The following is a 16,157-nucleotide window of genomic DNA, read 5'->3' on the forward strand; positions in this document are numbered from 1 at the left end:
AGTCCCAAATGGTGGCGTAGCAGGGCTCAGGCAGGCAGCCTGCTTGGATGCTGTAGCTGGTGGCCCCATGCCAGGCCCAGAAGCGGCCGATTTCTGGCACGTCTCTGCGCACCCCTGGTGCGGGACAGGAGGCAGATCTGTGTGCTGCCCCTGACCCGGAAACCTGCTGCCCCCTCCTCTCCAGGGGCACACAGAGATGTTCCAGCAGCAGCGCGGCAGGCCGGGGCTAAGGCGGCTCCCTGCCCTCTCTGCCTCCCTCCCTCCACCCCTCTCCCAGAAGTGGCCGTCATGTCCCTGCAGCCCCTGGGGGGGGTTTCACCGTATGCTCCCCCCACCCAGAGCGTCAACTCCACAGCTCCTATTGGCCAGGAACTGCAGCCCCCTGCCCTTCCGCCTAGAAACCTCTGCCAGAGGGGTGTGAATGCCAGTCACTTTGGGAGATGCGCCATCCTAGGGAAGTGCAACCCCCTGACCCACTTCTGCACCCCAAGGCCCTGTCTCATCCCAGAGCCAGCACCCCACACCCAAACTTCCTCCCAGAGCCCGACCCCCCGCATCCCCTCCCACACCCCAACCTCCTGGCCCAGCCCAGAGCCCACATCCCAAACCCAAACTTTCTCCCAGAGCTCGACCCCCGCACTCCCTCCCACCATGGAGAAGTATCCCTTCCTATTGATGTACTCCGATGCAAGGGGGTCTGGCGCTAAAATTGGAATGTGTGTGCCATCAAGTGCACAGCCACAGTTAGGGAAACCCATCTCTGCAAAGCCATCCACTATTTCATGCACATTTCCCAGAGTCACGGTCTTCTGTAGCAAGATGCGATTTATTGCCCTGCACACTTGGAGTAATACAGCCCCAACAGTGGACTTCCCCTCTCCAAATTGATTTGCAACTGATCGGTAGCAGTCTGGATTCACCAGTTTCCACACAACGATTGCAACACACTTCTCTACAGAAAGCGCAGCTCTCATTCTGGTGTCCATGTGCCGCAGGTTGGGGACCAACTCAGCACATAGCTCCAGGAAGGTTGCTTTACACATCCTAAAGTTCTGTACCCACTGGTCTTCATCCCACACCAGCTTGCCAATGTGATCCCACCAATCAGAGCTTGTTTCCCTAGCCCAGAAGTGATGGTCTACGTATGCAGCTGCTCTGTTAATGCCAAAAGCACTGATAAGTTGCTGCCGTCCATATCAGGCAGAATGTTGTGCACCTGCGAGTCGTCCTCTGTCAGTAACTTTGTGAGTAACTGTGCTGCCATGCGCGATGTCCTCACGACGGTTAACAGCACATAGGGAAGAGAGAGAGAGAAATACACGATCCATCCTAGCTCACAGCAGATGCTGGTGCGCACTACAAAGACTGATAGTTGGAAAAACAGCAGGAAAGGAAGCCAGAAACCACTGGAGGACTGAGACACAAAGCAGTGCATGATGGGACATTTTGCACATCCCAGGATGTGCCACACTCCATTTCCGCCTTCCCACAACACCTAGAGACAGCTGGCGTTACCAGGGACTGTGGGATATTGTAACGATGCCGCCATTGGTGGGACACTTCTGAGAATGCCAATTCAGGATAAATTGCTTAAAGCATGGCAGTTACAGTCCAAGGCTGGGGTTCCTTTGCACACCAAGGCACCAAACCAGCCAAACAGAGAAGACTCTGGTTTTACCCCACTGGCTAACCACGTGTGATACAACACTCAGCACAGTTTTGAGGATCATCACATAAGAGAGGAATCATACAAGCAATTAACTTAGACACTCCAGTTTTCCAGTGTCACCACCAGTGTCACTCATTATGGGGACGAATGGTTATGAAAACCAACACCCAAGTAAAAGAAAAAAGGTTCTCCTGATCCCACAGGACCAAGCCCCAGACCCAGGTCAATATACAAATCAGATCATACCCACAAATCACGCTGTTGCCAATCCTTTAGAATCGAAAATCTAAAGGTTTATTCATAAAAAGAAAGAAATATAGATGAGAGATAGAATTGGTTAAATGGAATCAATTACATACAGTAAAGGGAAAGTTCTCGGTTCAGGCTTGTAGCAGTGATGGAATAAACTGCAGGCTCAAATCAAATCTGTGGGATACATCCACATCTGGGGTTGGTCATTCAGTCCTTTGTTCAGAGCTTCAGTTTGTAGCAAGGCAAGAAGCAGGATTGAAGACAAAATTGAGGCATTTCCAGGGCTTTTTATACTCTCTGCCCTGTGGAAGGACACGTCTTTGTTCTTACTGTGGAAAATTACAGCAGCAAGATGGAGACTGGAGCCACATGGGCAAGTCACATGTCCATGCATGACTCAGTTTGTAGGCTGACACAATTGTTTACATGTTAGTTTGAACTTTCTCAGGAAAGCTCAGACGTGGATTGGTGTCTCCCAGGGTCCATTGTCAGTCAAGTGTTTCTTGACTGGGCACTTACTGACAATAGTCCCTTCTCAAGAAGCTGACCAAATGCTTCACTGAGGCCACTTAGAATCACCAATATTCATAACTTCATCTACAAAAATAATACACAAATACAGACAGCATAATCATAACCAGCAAATCATTACCTTTCCATAGACATCTTACACAACAATCTTTGCACAATATTTGCTGCAAATATATTACGGTGGTTGCAACAATGATCTATATGCTCACAGGTTATGTCAGTAACATCACAGATATGTACCCACAGTGCATTGCTCACGCTGTCGACAACGGTGCCCCGAATGTGGACACAATCTATCGACAGAGGGAGAAAATGTAGGCTCGCTTTGGTGACTTTGCTTTTGTTGATTTTTTCGTGTCGACATTAGTTTAATTGTCAAAACTTGGTAGTGTAGACAAGCCCTTTGTAAATGCTGTTGACTGCCTTGGTCTCCATCCCCCAGTGAGCTGTCCTGCCTCACCAGCCCCTCACCCAGTTTTCCAGGCCATAAACACTGTCTGAACCTCTCTCTACAGAATGGAGATCAGTATTTCATGTTGTCTCAGATGTAAGGGTCCAGCAAGGAATAGGTGGCTGGTGTTTTTCATTTCCCAGGTCAGCAGTGCTGGAGCCAGCACTGATCTTTCACTTGATGAACACTCTGATTATCCTCGCACGAAGGTGTTTGCTTTTCACACTGTAAACGATTGGGTTCATCAGGGGTGGGACGAGCAGGAAGATGTAGCCCAGGACAATCTGTAGTAAGGGAGAAGAGCCCTTCCCCAATCTGTGTATCAAAGCCAAGCCGATATCTGGTATGTAGAAGAGCAGGACAGCACAGAGGTGGGAGACGCAGGTGTTCAGGGCCCTGAGGCACTCTGCGTGTGATGCAACACTCAGCACGGTTTTGAGGATCATCACATAAGAGAGGAAGATGAGCAGTGAATCGAATCCCACCGTGAAGACTGTAAGAAACAAGCCATAGACGTAGTTGACTGTGATGTCCGAACAAGCCAGATTCATGACATCCTGGTGCAGGCAGTAGGAATGGGAGAGGACATTGGCTCGACAGTATTGGAACCGTTTCAGGAGAAAGGGGAGTGGGAATGATACAGCCACCCCTCTTAGCACACACACCAGTCCCATCTTGGATATTCTCGGCAGGGTTAAGATGGAAGCATATCTCAGCGGGTTAGAGATCGCGACAAAACGGTCAAATGCCATCAACAAGAGTATGGAGGATTCAGTGAATACAAATGAGTGGATGAAGAACAGCTGGGCAAAACAGGCATCGAGGCTGATCTCCCTAAAGTTAAACAAATATATGCCCAGTATTGTCGGTATGGTGGATATCGATAAGCCAAGGTCTGTGACTGCCAACATGGAAAGAAAAATGTACATGGGCTCATGGAGGCTTGGATCTGTTTTTATAATGAACAGAATGGTTGAATTTCCCAATATTGAAAAAACATAAATGAAGCAGAATGGGATGGAGATCCAGAGATGGACGTCTTCCTGCCCAGATATCCCAGTGAGAAGGAACATTGCATATTTGATTTTGGTGTCATTGACAGCTGACATAATGTATAGGGCAAGTTTCCAGGAGTTTTAAACTTTCCTTCCTGAAAGGAAAAAGAACAGGTGACAAGGTGATATTTAATGAAACATCATTCTGCTCTCTGTGCAATTCTGGAGACTCCCAGCAGCTCAAGGAAGATCAGCAAAAACATAGTCTTGAATTTACACTACCAATAAGAAGACAGGCATTGCCAGAGTGGATCAGACCTGCAGTCCATCTAGCTCAGTATCTAGCGGCCAGTTCCAGATGCTTCAGTGGAAGGTGGAAGAAGCCCTGTAATAGGCAGCTATGAGATAACCTGCTCCCAGGAAAAGTTTCCCTCGACACCCACTAGTAATACATATATTGTGGTGTAAATCAGGAACGTTGTGGGCCCTTCCAAGACTTTTTAAAACAGTGCTCAATACTGGAATTGGATTTTCTGGTTACCCATATACACATCCAGTCAGTCTTTGAAAGGTTCAAAGCTCTTGGCCCCATTGATATCTTGTGGCTTTGAGTTCTGCAGCCTACTAGAACATTCTGATTTTACAATTGTGACCTGCACACAGACACCCTTTCTCGTTCTAAACTTCTGATTGTGGCCCATTGTATCATGACATATGTGTGTAAACACATGGCAAATGCATGGTGAAAATGGTCATTGTATTTATCTGCCCTGCATAGAAGCTATTCATAAACATCTTTCATTGCCTCATTATATATTATTTTCTCACCTCCCGAGAGTCCAAATTATACCACTTTCTCTTAAGGTACATGGGATAAATTCTTAGGGACAGTTTCTTAATTCAATAATGGTAACTTCAACTATGTCACTCCACATTTAAATGTGTACGTTTGATCAGAACTGGGTTCTATTAACTTTCCCTTACCAAATGCTCCCGGTGATACACTTTGACCCCCAAGAATCCCTCCAAGAAAAGTTGAAGTGCTTTGCCTGGCCTATGTTGTCTGAATCCAGAGATGTGGATCATCCTACTGTCTTCACTTCATCCTCACAGTATGACCAGTGCAAACACTAGGTTTCCCCTAATATCCAGTTGAGTGTCTAAGTTAATTCTGCCATGCGTGTGTAAGAGATGATGTGCGTAAATTTCATACAACCACTATAACACTCCTATTTCCTACACCACAGCCCTATACTACTGAAACACAGACTTGGAGAGGTATTGCAGATGGATTGTGTACATGACCCTGAATGTTAGAACCAACTTCTGGTCAGTAACCAGGAGACAGTATTGTCCAACTATTCACTGAACAAAGAGTTAACAGCACAAACCCATTGCACACGGTATGTGTAGCACTTCTGAAATACTTTCTAAAGCAAAAGCCATTAAGCAGTAAAGTTTCCACTGTCCTTCCTGTAGAGATTCCAACAACTCTGCTGCTGGCTTTCAATATACAGGCATGGCATGAATGTTTGATTTGTAATATTTGTATTACAATGAGAAGCTCTGACATAATATTTACACATCTGTACTTCAGTACACACCTGTGAACCCATTATTTCCCCTCTGATCTGCTTTCAGAGGTGATTTCTCAGGACAGAGTGGGACTTAAAATGTAGCGTCTGTCATATTGGTTTCCTCAAAATCTGAAAAGATCGCAGCGTCTCAGCCCTCATTCACTCACTTGTCAGCAAACAGAAGTCTAGTAGCTCCTCTGTCCCTGGGTTAATAGCTGACTGGTTCTCCTCAGATTCCGTTTTGTCAGTCTGGAGCCTCCATCCGGAGTATCTGCAGCACTGAATTCCTGCATTCACAACTGAGCCAGGGAGTAGCATCTTTGAAAATGGCTCTGGGAAACCAGAGATCACAAGGTCTCAGCCCTCATTCAGTTGCTTGTCAGCAAACAAAAGTCTAGTAGCTCCTCAGTCCCTCTGAGGAATAATCTATGGAGATTCTAGACCCCTCAGCCAGTCGGGAAACAGACATATGCCCTATTGGACCTGTTACCACAGAGCAACACAGCTCTGAATTCCTGCCTTCACAATCGAGCCAGACAATAAAACCTTGAAAATGCATTTGCTGATTAAATTTCCAGCAGCAAATAAACCTGAGGTGATTTGGGAACTAGTCACTGATAATCTGTGGGGTCTCATCTCACTTAGCCCCTGGCAGGATCAGACCCAGAGCACACGGCACCTTTAGAAATAGGACCGATTGAGAAACCCTGACGCGGGGCATCGGGATTTTCATACTCTGAGCTAGCTTTGAATTTCAGATTTCTGTGTAGCTTGAACAGCCCACCGTGGAGTATGGGCAGATGTAGGGGAGGGGTTCCCAACCTACGTAGCGCTGCCTGTCCTCCAGCCCCGTCACTGAGTCACCCCGACAGCCCAGCTGAGTCCTCTGCCGCTGCACAGAACATCTGCCAATGGAAACAGCTCGCAGCCTTTCCCCTTCACTTCGCATTTTAAAGATACTGAAACCTGACAACGTACCCAATTCCTGCTAGACGTGGAGCCGCTGACACCAGAGGTCTTCAACCTGAAGGACAAGGAGTCATCAGAGAGGTTGCAGGGCAGCAGGCAGTATCTGTTCAGATAGGGAGGCATGTGTCTTTATGAAGCATGTCTGCACATTCCCTTGGGGGCTACTTGGCCATCGGGGAATGTCAGCTGCTTGGCCTTGTGTGCTGCAGCTTTAAGTCTTGTTGTGACCAAGGACAAACTGCAGGAGACCAGATCACAGGGGACGCGTGGTGATGCTTCCCAACTGGACTGCAGCCCCAGCCCTGCTGCAGGCTCTGTTCCTGGAATCTGGGCTTGTCGTAACCAGTGGTGGATTTAGAGTTAGTGCGGCCCCATGCGTAGCTTTATTTTTGGGTTCTCCTTTTGGGACCCAGCCAAGGAAAAGAATATTCTCTCTTATCTCCCCCTCCCATTTTTCATTCTCTTTTCTTCATCCTCCTCCTATATTATAAGTAATAGGAAGTAAATGAAAATAAAGTGAGGGATCGTTATTGGCGCAGGGGGTTACAAACCGAGAGGCGCTCGGACACTATAATGATTGGGGCCGGAGCTAAGTGCCGTAGAGAGATTTCAGCTCTGTGTGCCTCATAAGGGTGATTTGGGGCACTGGGTGGAGAACCTGAACTCTTCCCATGACCTCTTGGTGATGAGGCCTGTCATTAGCACAGCCCCCTTTGAGGAGGGAGTTCTGGGCCCCTCCTGCAGCTCTGCAGTAAGAGGGGGAATCAGGACGTGCTTTCAGAGAGAGAAGGATCTGGAGAGAGTTGCCTGGCCGAACAGAGCCCTGCTGTGATGCCCCTCACTCTGATCCTGACCCTCACCCAATACATGAGCAATGAGAGCTGCTGTAGCACTGAATAGACCTCCCAGCCTGCATCCAAATTTCCATCTTCACCAAGTTTGGGGGTAGCTGGATGTGGGGGAGGCAGCTGTTTGTCTCCAATAGAGCAAACAGCAGGCACTTGGAGCTGGGACTGGGTCATGATCATTTCCATGAGGAATGTGCATGGCCTTGCTTACCTGGCGTGAGCGTGTCTCATGCCTGAACAAGAAGAACGACCGTCGGAGCTGTGCCTCAGGTACCCAGTGACTCTGCGAGCCCGTCCCTGTCATGTCTGGCTGGCTGTGGTGTAACCTTGTTCCTTACAACAGGAGGCTCTGTAGCACAGTAAAGAAGGAAACAGTGTCTTTGCCGCTGGTGGACTGTGTGACCAGCAATGTCTCCTCACTCTCAGGTCCTCTGTTTGTGGGTGCTCCTCATGCAATATGCCCAGCAGCGCCACCGCTGGAGATTTTCTTGGGAGTCTTGCATTATTTCCTGTCATTTTTAAAGCCCCAACTTCTGGAATCAAGAGACTGCCCGGGAACCTCAGCTTTCAGTTTGCTTCAAAAAAGTTTATCTGAAAAAGTGCGTTGCAGAAAAGCTAGGAAATCTGAAGCAGGTGCACCTGAAAGGCTCAGACACCAAAGGCAAATGAAAACCAACTCCACATTAGTATGTTTTTAAATCTCATTTTTGTAAACAAATCTCATTATTTTTGGTGGCTGTGGCAATTTTTTTTCAAAGTTCATCAGAAGCAGGAAGCCTGCCACAAAATGAGTGGGGCCACTGGATGTCTGAGGTGCTAAAGGAGCTCTCAAGGGAGATGAGGCTGCTGTGGAGAGGCTAAGTAAATTCTTTGCATTGGTCTTCACTGCATAGGACGTGAGGGAGAATCCCACACCAGAGCCTTTCTTTTTACATGACAAATTGGAGGAACTGTCTCAGACTGAGGTGTCTGTATGGGAGGTTTTGGAACAAACTCATCAATTCAACAGTAATAAGTCACCAGGACCAGATGGGATTCACCCAGGAGTTCTGAGGGAACTCAAAAACCAAATTTCAGAACGACTAAGTGTGGTATGTGACCTTCGGCTTAAATCAGCCTCTGTATCAGATGACTAGCTGTGATGCTGATTTAAAAAAAAAAGACTCCAGAGGTGATCCTGGGAATACAGGCAAGGAAGCCTTACTTCAGTACCAGGCAAATTGGTTGAAACGATCGTAAAGAACAGAATCATCAGACACAAAGATGAGCACACTTTGTTGGGGAAGAATCAATACAGCTTTTCAAAGAAAAATCATACCTCACCAATCTATTAGAATTCTTTTAGTGTGTCAAGAAAAATGTAGTCACGGATGATCCAGGGCATATAGTGTACTTGGACTTTCAGGCAGTCTTTGACAAAGTCCATCACCAAAGGCTCTTAAGAAAAGAAGACAGTCATGGGGGAAGAAGGAAGGTCCTCTCATTGCTGGGATGATTTGGTTGGGCTTGGTCGTGGTTTGAGCAGGAGTTTGGACTGGATGACCTCCTGAGGTCTCTTCCAACCTAATCTTCTATAATTTTATGATCAGTAACTAGTTAAAAGATGGGAGACAAAGGGTAGGAATTAATAGTCAGTGTTCAAAAGGGAGAGAGGTAAATAGTGGTATCCTCCTGGATAGATAATAAGACAGAGAATATCATATCGCATCTACATAAATCCATGGTACACCCCCATCTTGAATACTTTGTGTAGTTCTGGTTGCCTCATCTCAAAAATTAAATATTAGAATTGGAAAAGAACAGAGAGGGATGACAAAAAAGTTTAGGGGTATGGAACAGCTTCCGTATTGGGAGAGATTAAAAAGACTGGGACTTCTCAGCTTGGAAAAGAGATGACTAAGGTGGTTATGATAGAGATCTATAAAATCATGAGTGTGGAGAAAGTGTGGTGAATGTGAATCAGGAAATGTTATCTACCGCTTCACATAACACAACAACCAGGGTCACCCTTGAAGTTAATGTGCAACAGGTTTAAAACAAACAAAAGAAAGTATTTCCTCACACAGAAATATAACTGATCCAAAAAACAACTAGGTAGGTTCATGGAGGATAGGTCCATCAGTAGGTAGTAGCCAAGATGGTCAGGGATTCAGCCCCATGCTCTGTGTGTCTCTAAACCGCTGACTCCCATAAGCTTGAAATAGACGACAGTGGATGGATCACTCGATAATTGCCCTGTTTTGTGCATTCCCCCTGAAGCGTCTGCACTGGCCACTGTCAGAAGACAGGACACTGGACTTGATGGACCATTGGGCTGAATCAATATGGCCACTCTTATGTTCTTAAATTGTTTCTCTGATGGATGGACTGCTGCAGACAAGCCTTTTTCAGGGACTCCTTCTGTAACCCTAGCAGACGTCATAAGAACATAAGAACGGCCATAATGGGTCAGACCAAAGGTCCATCTATCCCACTATCCTGTCTTCTGACAATGGTCAATCAATGCCAGGTGCCCCAGAGGGAATGAACAGAACAGGGAATCATCAAGTGATCCATCCACTGTCGCTCAATTCCCAGGTTCTGGCAAAAAGAGGCTATGGACACCATCCCTGCCAATACTGGTTAATATCCATTAGCTATCCTCCACTCTTTTGGTACAGAAGCAACAGAGGGTCCTGAGGCACCTTGGTACAGAAGCTAAGTGATAGGTTACAAACCACAGCTGATAGTTCTGCAGTTTCACATTTGAGTGTGTGGTAGGGTGCCCATTGGTCCTGTTTTCGCTGGTACAGTCCCTTATTTAAGTCCTGTCCCAGCTGACCTGACATTTTTTGGAAAGGAGGCTTTTGTCCCATACAGGGCCAGTGCAACCATTTAGGCCGCTGGCATTCATGCAGGAAGGGGGGGGGGGGGGGTGGCATTCAGGGGAACTCCCCGCCCCAGCTCAACTCTGCCCTGCCTCCTCCCCGAGCACGCCGTGGCTGCCTAATCTGATTGGCACCACAAGCCTGGCAGGCGGGAGAAGTGAAGCAGCCACAGCGTGCTCGGGGAGGAGGCGGGGCAGGGAGGAGCTGGGGCCGGGGCGGTGCCTCAGGGTAGGGGGTGGGGAGCTGCCATGGGGGGGCGCCTCAGGGCGGAGGGGGGGAGCTGCTGCGCAGGGGGTCGCCTCCGGGCAGGGGCTCGGGGACGGGGAGGGGGGCACAGGGTGCAAGTTTCGCCTAGGGCGTGAAACATCCTTCCACCGGCCCTGGTCCCATAGGCTCTTACTGACTTTAGAAATTGGAGGTTTTCATCTACCTCTTCCTCGTAACATATGTGAACGTAATACGGACTGAGTCTATGGCCGCATTCTGCGTATGGAAAGGTCAAAACCTCCCGACTATGGCTGAGGTATTGTGCCCATCAGCTACTCAATCAGCCTTCCTATCTCTGTGCAACCCCCTCTACCCTGTACAACACCCCTTCAGCAGATCCTGCGGGCAGTGGCTACTGTGGCAGGCCCTGGTAGCACATCTCGGATGAACCTGTGGTAGCAGCGAGCTGGAGAGAGTCCTAGAACAGATCTGGAGTCCCAGAGATTGTTGTTGGGTGAGCCCAGCTACCAGTGGATCACTGAGATATGTCCCTAACTTTGTGGATCCCTGGATTCTGGGTCCCTCTTTTCATTCTTCAGGGAGAAAAAAAGGGAACCCCCCCACCCCAGAACAATCCGAGGGAAATGTCCATGTAGGGAGTCTTGTGGAATCTCCCTTCCCTGGTCTGCACCCTAGGTAGGTAATGCAGCAAAGGGGACTGCTGGGGAGAAATCAGGTCCTATATTATTATTCTATTTTATTTTATTTCAGCAAGATCACAGCTGTGACAGCATCATCATTACCACTTGGCCTCCCCCAAGGTAGCCACGTGACTAATTGGAACCATATGGACAGTGATGACCAGGAGTGGATTTACCATGAAACAAGCCGTGTGGTGGCACGGAGCCCCCAACCACAGGGGAGCCCGAAAAATGCAGGAGAAATTTCATCTGACAACCTGCCCCCGAGTCCCGGCCGGCGGTGTAGCAGGTCTCAGGCAGGCAGCCTGCTTGGATGCTGTAGCTGGTGGCCCCATGCCACGCCCAGAAGCGGCTGACTTCTGGCACGTCCCTGCACACCCTTTGTGCGGGACAGGAGGCAGATCCGTGTGCTGCCCCTGCCCCGGAAACCTGCTGCCCCCTCCCCACCAGGGGCACACAGAGATGTTCCAGCAGCAGCGCGGCAGGCCGGGGCTCAGGCGGCTCCCTGCCCTCTCTGCCTCCCTCCCTCCACCCCGCTCCCAGAAGCAGCCGGCATGTCCCTCCGGCCCATGGAGGGGTGTCACCGTATGCTCCCCCACGCAGAGCACCAACTCCACAGCTCCTATTGGCCAGGAACAGCAGCCCCCTGCCCTCCTACGCCCGCCTAGAAGCCTCTGCCAGAGGGGTGTGAATGCCAGCAGCTTTGGGAACTGCGCCACCCTAGGGAAGTGCCACTCCCTGACCCCCTTCTGCACCTCAAGGCCCTGTCTCATCCCAGAGCCAGCACCCCACACCCAAACTTCCTCCCAGATCCCGACCCCATGCACTTCCTCCCACACCATAACCCCCTGGCCAGCCCAGAGCCCGTTCCCCACACCCAAACTTCCTCCCAGAGCCCGACCCCCTGCCCTTACTCCCACACCCCAACCCCCCGGCCCAGCCCAGAGCCCCCATCGCAAACTCAAACTTCCTCCCAGAGCCTGACGCCCCGCATCCCCTCCCACACCCCAACTCCCTGGCCCTGCCCAGAGCCCGCATCCCAAACCCAAACTTCCTCCCAGATCTCGAGCCCCGCACTCCCTCCCACAATGGAGAAGTATCCCTTCCTATTGATGTACTCCGATGCAAGGGGGTCTGACGCTAAAATTGGAATGTGTGCGCCATCAATTGCACCGTCACAGTTAGGGAAACCCATCTCTGCAAAGCCATCCACTATTTTATGCCCATTTCCCAGCGTCACGGTCTTCTGTAGCAAGATGCGATTTATTGCCCTGCACACTTGGAGTAATACAGCCCCAACAGTGGACTTCCCCCCTCCAAATTGATTTGCAACTGACTGGTAGCAGTCTGGATTGACCAGTTTCCACACAACGATTGCAACACGCTTCTCTACTGAAAGGGCAGCTCTCATTCTGGTGTCCATGTGCCGCAGGTCGGGGGCCAGCTCAGCACATAGCTCCAGGAAGGTTGCTTTATGCATCCTAAAGTTCTGTACCCACTGGTTTTCATCCTACATCTGCATGACAATGTGATTCCTCCAATCAGAGCTTGTTTCCCTAGCCCAAAAGTGTTGGTCTATGTATGCAGCTGCTTTGAGAATGCCAAAAGCACTGATAAGTTGCTGCCATCCATATCAGGCAGAATGTTGGGCGCCTGCAAGTCATCCTCTGTCAGTAACTTAACGAGTAACTGTGCTGCCATGCGCAATCTCCTCACGACAGTTAACAGCACATAGGGAAGAGAAAGAGAGAAATACACGATCCATCCTAGCTCACTGCAGATGCTGGTGCGCACTACAAAGACTGAGAGTTGGAAAAACAGCATGAAAGGAAGCTGGAAACCACTGGAGCGCTGGGACACAAAGCAGTGCATGATGGGATATTTTGCACATCCCAGGATGCACCACGCTCCGTTTCCGCCTTCCCACAACACCTAGAGACAGATGGCGTCACCAGGGACTGTGGGATACTGTAACGATGCTGCCCTTGGTGGGACACTTCTGAGAGTGCCAATTCAGGATAAATTGCTTAAAGCAGGGCAGTTACTGCCCAAGGCTGGGGTTCCTTTGCACACCAAGGCACCAAACCAGCCAAACAGAGAAGACTCTGGTTTTACCCCACAGGCTAACCATAAGTTATACAAGCGATTCCCTTAGACTCTCCTGTTTCCCAGTATCCCCATCCGTGCCACTCCTTATGGGGATGAATGGTTATGAAAACCAATACCCCAGTAAAAGAAAAAATGTTCTTCCGATCCGAAAGGACCAAGCCCCAGACCCAGGTCACTGTACAAATCAGATCTTACTCACAAATCACGCTGTTGCCAATCCTTTAGAATCTAAAATCTAAAGATTTATTTATTCATAAAAAGAAAGATATATAGATGAGAGCTGGAACTGGTTAAATGGAATCAATTACATACAGTAAAGGGAAAGTTCTTGGTTTAAGACTTGTAGCAGTGATGGAATAAACTGCAGGCTCAAATCAGGTCTCTGGAATACAAACATCCACAGCTGGGATGGGTCATTCAGTCCTTTGTTGAGAGCTTTAGTTTGTAGCAAGGTCCCTTCAGAGGCAAGAAGCAGGATTGAAGACAAAATGGGAGAGTTTCCAGGGCTTTTTATAGTCTCTGCCCTGTGGAAGGACACTTCTCTGTTCTTACTGTGGAAATTTACAGCAGCAAGATGCAGACTGGAGCCACATGGGCAAGTCACATGTCCATACATGACTCAGTTCCTTATAGCCTGACGCCGTTGTTTACATGTTAGTTTGAACGTTCACAGGAAAGCTCAGTTGTGGATTGGCGTCTCATAAAGTCCATGGTCAGTTAAGTGCTTCTTGATTGGCACTTACTGAGAATAGTCCCTTCTCAAGAAGTTGACCAAATGCCTCACTGAGGCTACTTAGAATTAAAACACATTAAAATACAAGTACATAGCCAATATTCGTAACTTCAACTACAAAAATGATACACACATACAGACAGCATAATCATAATCAGCAAATCATAACCTTTCCATAGACAACTTACACAACATCCTTTGTACAATACTTGCTGCAAATATATAAGGGTGGTTGCAAAAATGATCTATACGGTCACAGGTTATGTCAGTAACATCACATATACATACTCACAGTGCATTGCTCACGCTGTCGACAATAGTGCCCTGAATGTGGACACAAACTATCGACAGAGGGAGAAAATGTAGACTCGCTTTGGCGACTTTGCTTTTGTCGATTTTCTCATGTCGACATTAGTTTCATGGACAAAACTTGGTAGTGTAGACAAGCCCTTTGTAAATGCTGCTGACTGCCTTGGTTTCCATCCCCCAGTGAGCTATCCCCCCTGACACAAGGAAGAAAGGAGAGCAGCAGAATACGGACCCTGGACTTCAGAAAAGCAGACTTTGACTCCCTCAGGGAACAGATGGGCAGGATCCCCTGGGAGAATAACATGAAGGGCAAAGGGGTCCAGGAGAGCTGGCTGTATTTTAAAGAATCCTTATTGAGGTTGCAGGAACAAACCATCCCGATGTGTAGAAAGAATAGTAAATATGGCAGGCGACCAGCTTGGCTAAACAGTGAAATCCTTGCTGATCTTAAATGCAAAAAAGAAGCTTACAAGAAGTGGAAGATTGGACAAATGACCAGGGAGGAGTATAAAAATATTGCTCAGGCGTGCAGGCGTGAAATCAGGAAGGCCAAATCACACTTGGAGTTGCAGTTAGCAAGAGATGTTAAGAGTAACAAGAAGGGTTTCTTCAGGTATGTTAGCAACAAGAAGAAAATCAAGGAAAGTGTGGGCCCCTTACTGAATGAGGGAGGCAACCTAGTGACCGAGGATGTGGAAAAAGCTAATGTACTCAATGATTTTTTTGCCTCTGTCTTCACAAACAAGGTCAGCTCCCAGACTGCTGCACTGGGCAGTACAACATGGGGAGAAGGTGACCAACCCTCTGTGGAGAAAGAAGTGGTTCAGGACTATTTAGAAAAACTGGACGTGCACAAGTCCATGGGGCTGGATGCGCTGCATCCGAGGGTGCTAAAGGAGTTGGCGGGTGAGATTGCAGAGCCATTAGCCATTATTTTTGAAAACTCATGGCGATCGGGGGAGGTCCCAGATGACTGGAAAAAGGCTAATGTAGTGCCCATCTTTAAAAAAGGGAAGAAGGAGGATCCGGGGAACTACAGGCCAGTCAGCCTCACCTCAGTCCCTGGAAAAATCATGGAGCAGGTCCTCAAGGAATCAATTATGAAACATTTAGAGGAGAGGAAAGTGATCAGGAACAGTCAGCATGGATTCACGAAGGGGAAGTCGTGCCTGACTAACCTAATTGGATTCTATGATGAGATAACTGGCTCTGTGGATGAGGGGAAAGCAGTGGATGTGTTATTCCTTGACTTTAGCAAAGCTTTTGATACGGTCTCCCACAGTATTCTTGCCGCCAAGTTAAAGAAGTATGGGCTGGATGAATGGACTGTAAGGTGGATAGAAAGCTGGCTAGATCGTCGGGCTCAACGGGTAGTGATCAATGGCTCCATGTCTAGTTGGCAGCCGGTTTCAAGCGGAGTGCCCCAAGGGTCGGTCCTGGGGCCGGTTTTGTTTAATATCTTTATTAATGATCTGGAGGATGGTGTGGACTGCACTCTCAGCAAGTTTGCAGATGACACTAAACTAGGAGGCGTGGTAGATACACTAAAGGGTAGGGATCGGATACAGAGGGACCTAGACAAATTAGAAGATTGGGCCGAAAAAAACCTGATGAGGTTCAACAAGGACAAGTGCAGAGTCCTGCACTTAGGACGGAAGAATCCCATGCACTGCTACAGACTAGGGACCGAATGGCTAGGTAGCAGTTCTGCAGAAAAGGACCTAGGGGTCACAGTGGACGAGAAGCTGGATATGAGTCAACAGTGTGCTCTTGTTGCCAAGAAGGCTAACGGCATTTTGGGCTGTATAAGTAGGGGCATTGCCAGCAGATCGAGGGACGTGATCGTTCCCCTTTATTCGACATTGGTGAGGCCTCATCTGGAATACTGTGTCCAGTTTTGGGCCCCACACTACAAGAAGGATGTGGAAAAATTGGAAAG

General features: G+C 48.4%; 1 protein-coding gene across 1 annotated transcript; it reads right to left on the reverse strand.

Annotated features, from left to right (window-relative positions):
- Positions 1-2,096: 2,096 nt before the first annotated feature.
- On the reverse strand, positions 2,097-4,044 carry LOC135984217 (olfactory receptor 51G2-like). The gene has a single exon (XM_065598826.1). The coding sequence runs from the start codon at positions 4,010-4,012 to the stop codon at positions 3,077-3,079; it is 936 nt and encodes a 311-aa protein (XP_065454898.1). The 5' UTR covers positions 4,013-4,044; the 3' UTR covers positions 2,097-3,076.
- Between the last annotated feature and the right edge of the window lie 12,113 nt (positions 4,045-16,157).

Source organism: Chrysemys picta, chromosome 1 (genome assembly GCF_011386835.1).
Source record: "Chrysemys picta bellii isolate R12L10 chromosome 1, ASM1138683v2, whole genome shotgun sequence".
NCBI classification, from domain to species: domain Eukaryota; kingdom Metazoa; phylum Chordata; order Testudines; family Emydidae; genus Chrysemys; species Chrysemys picta.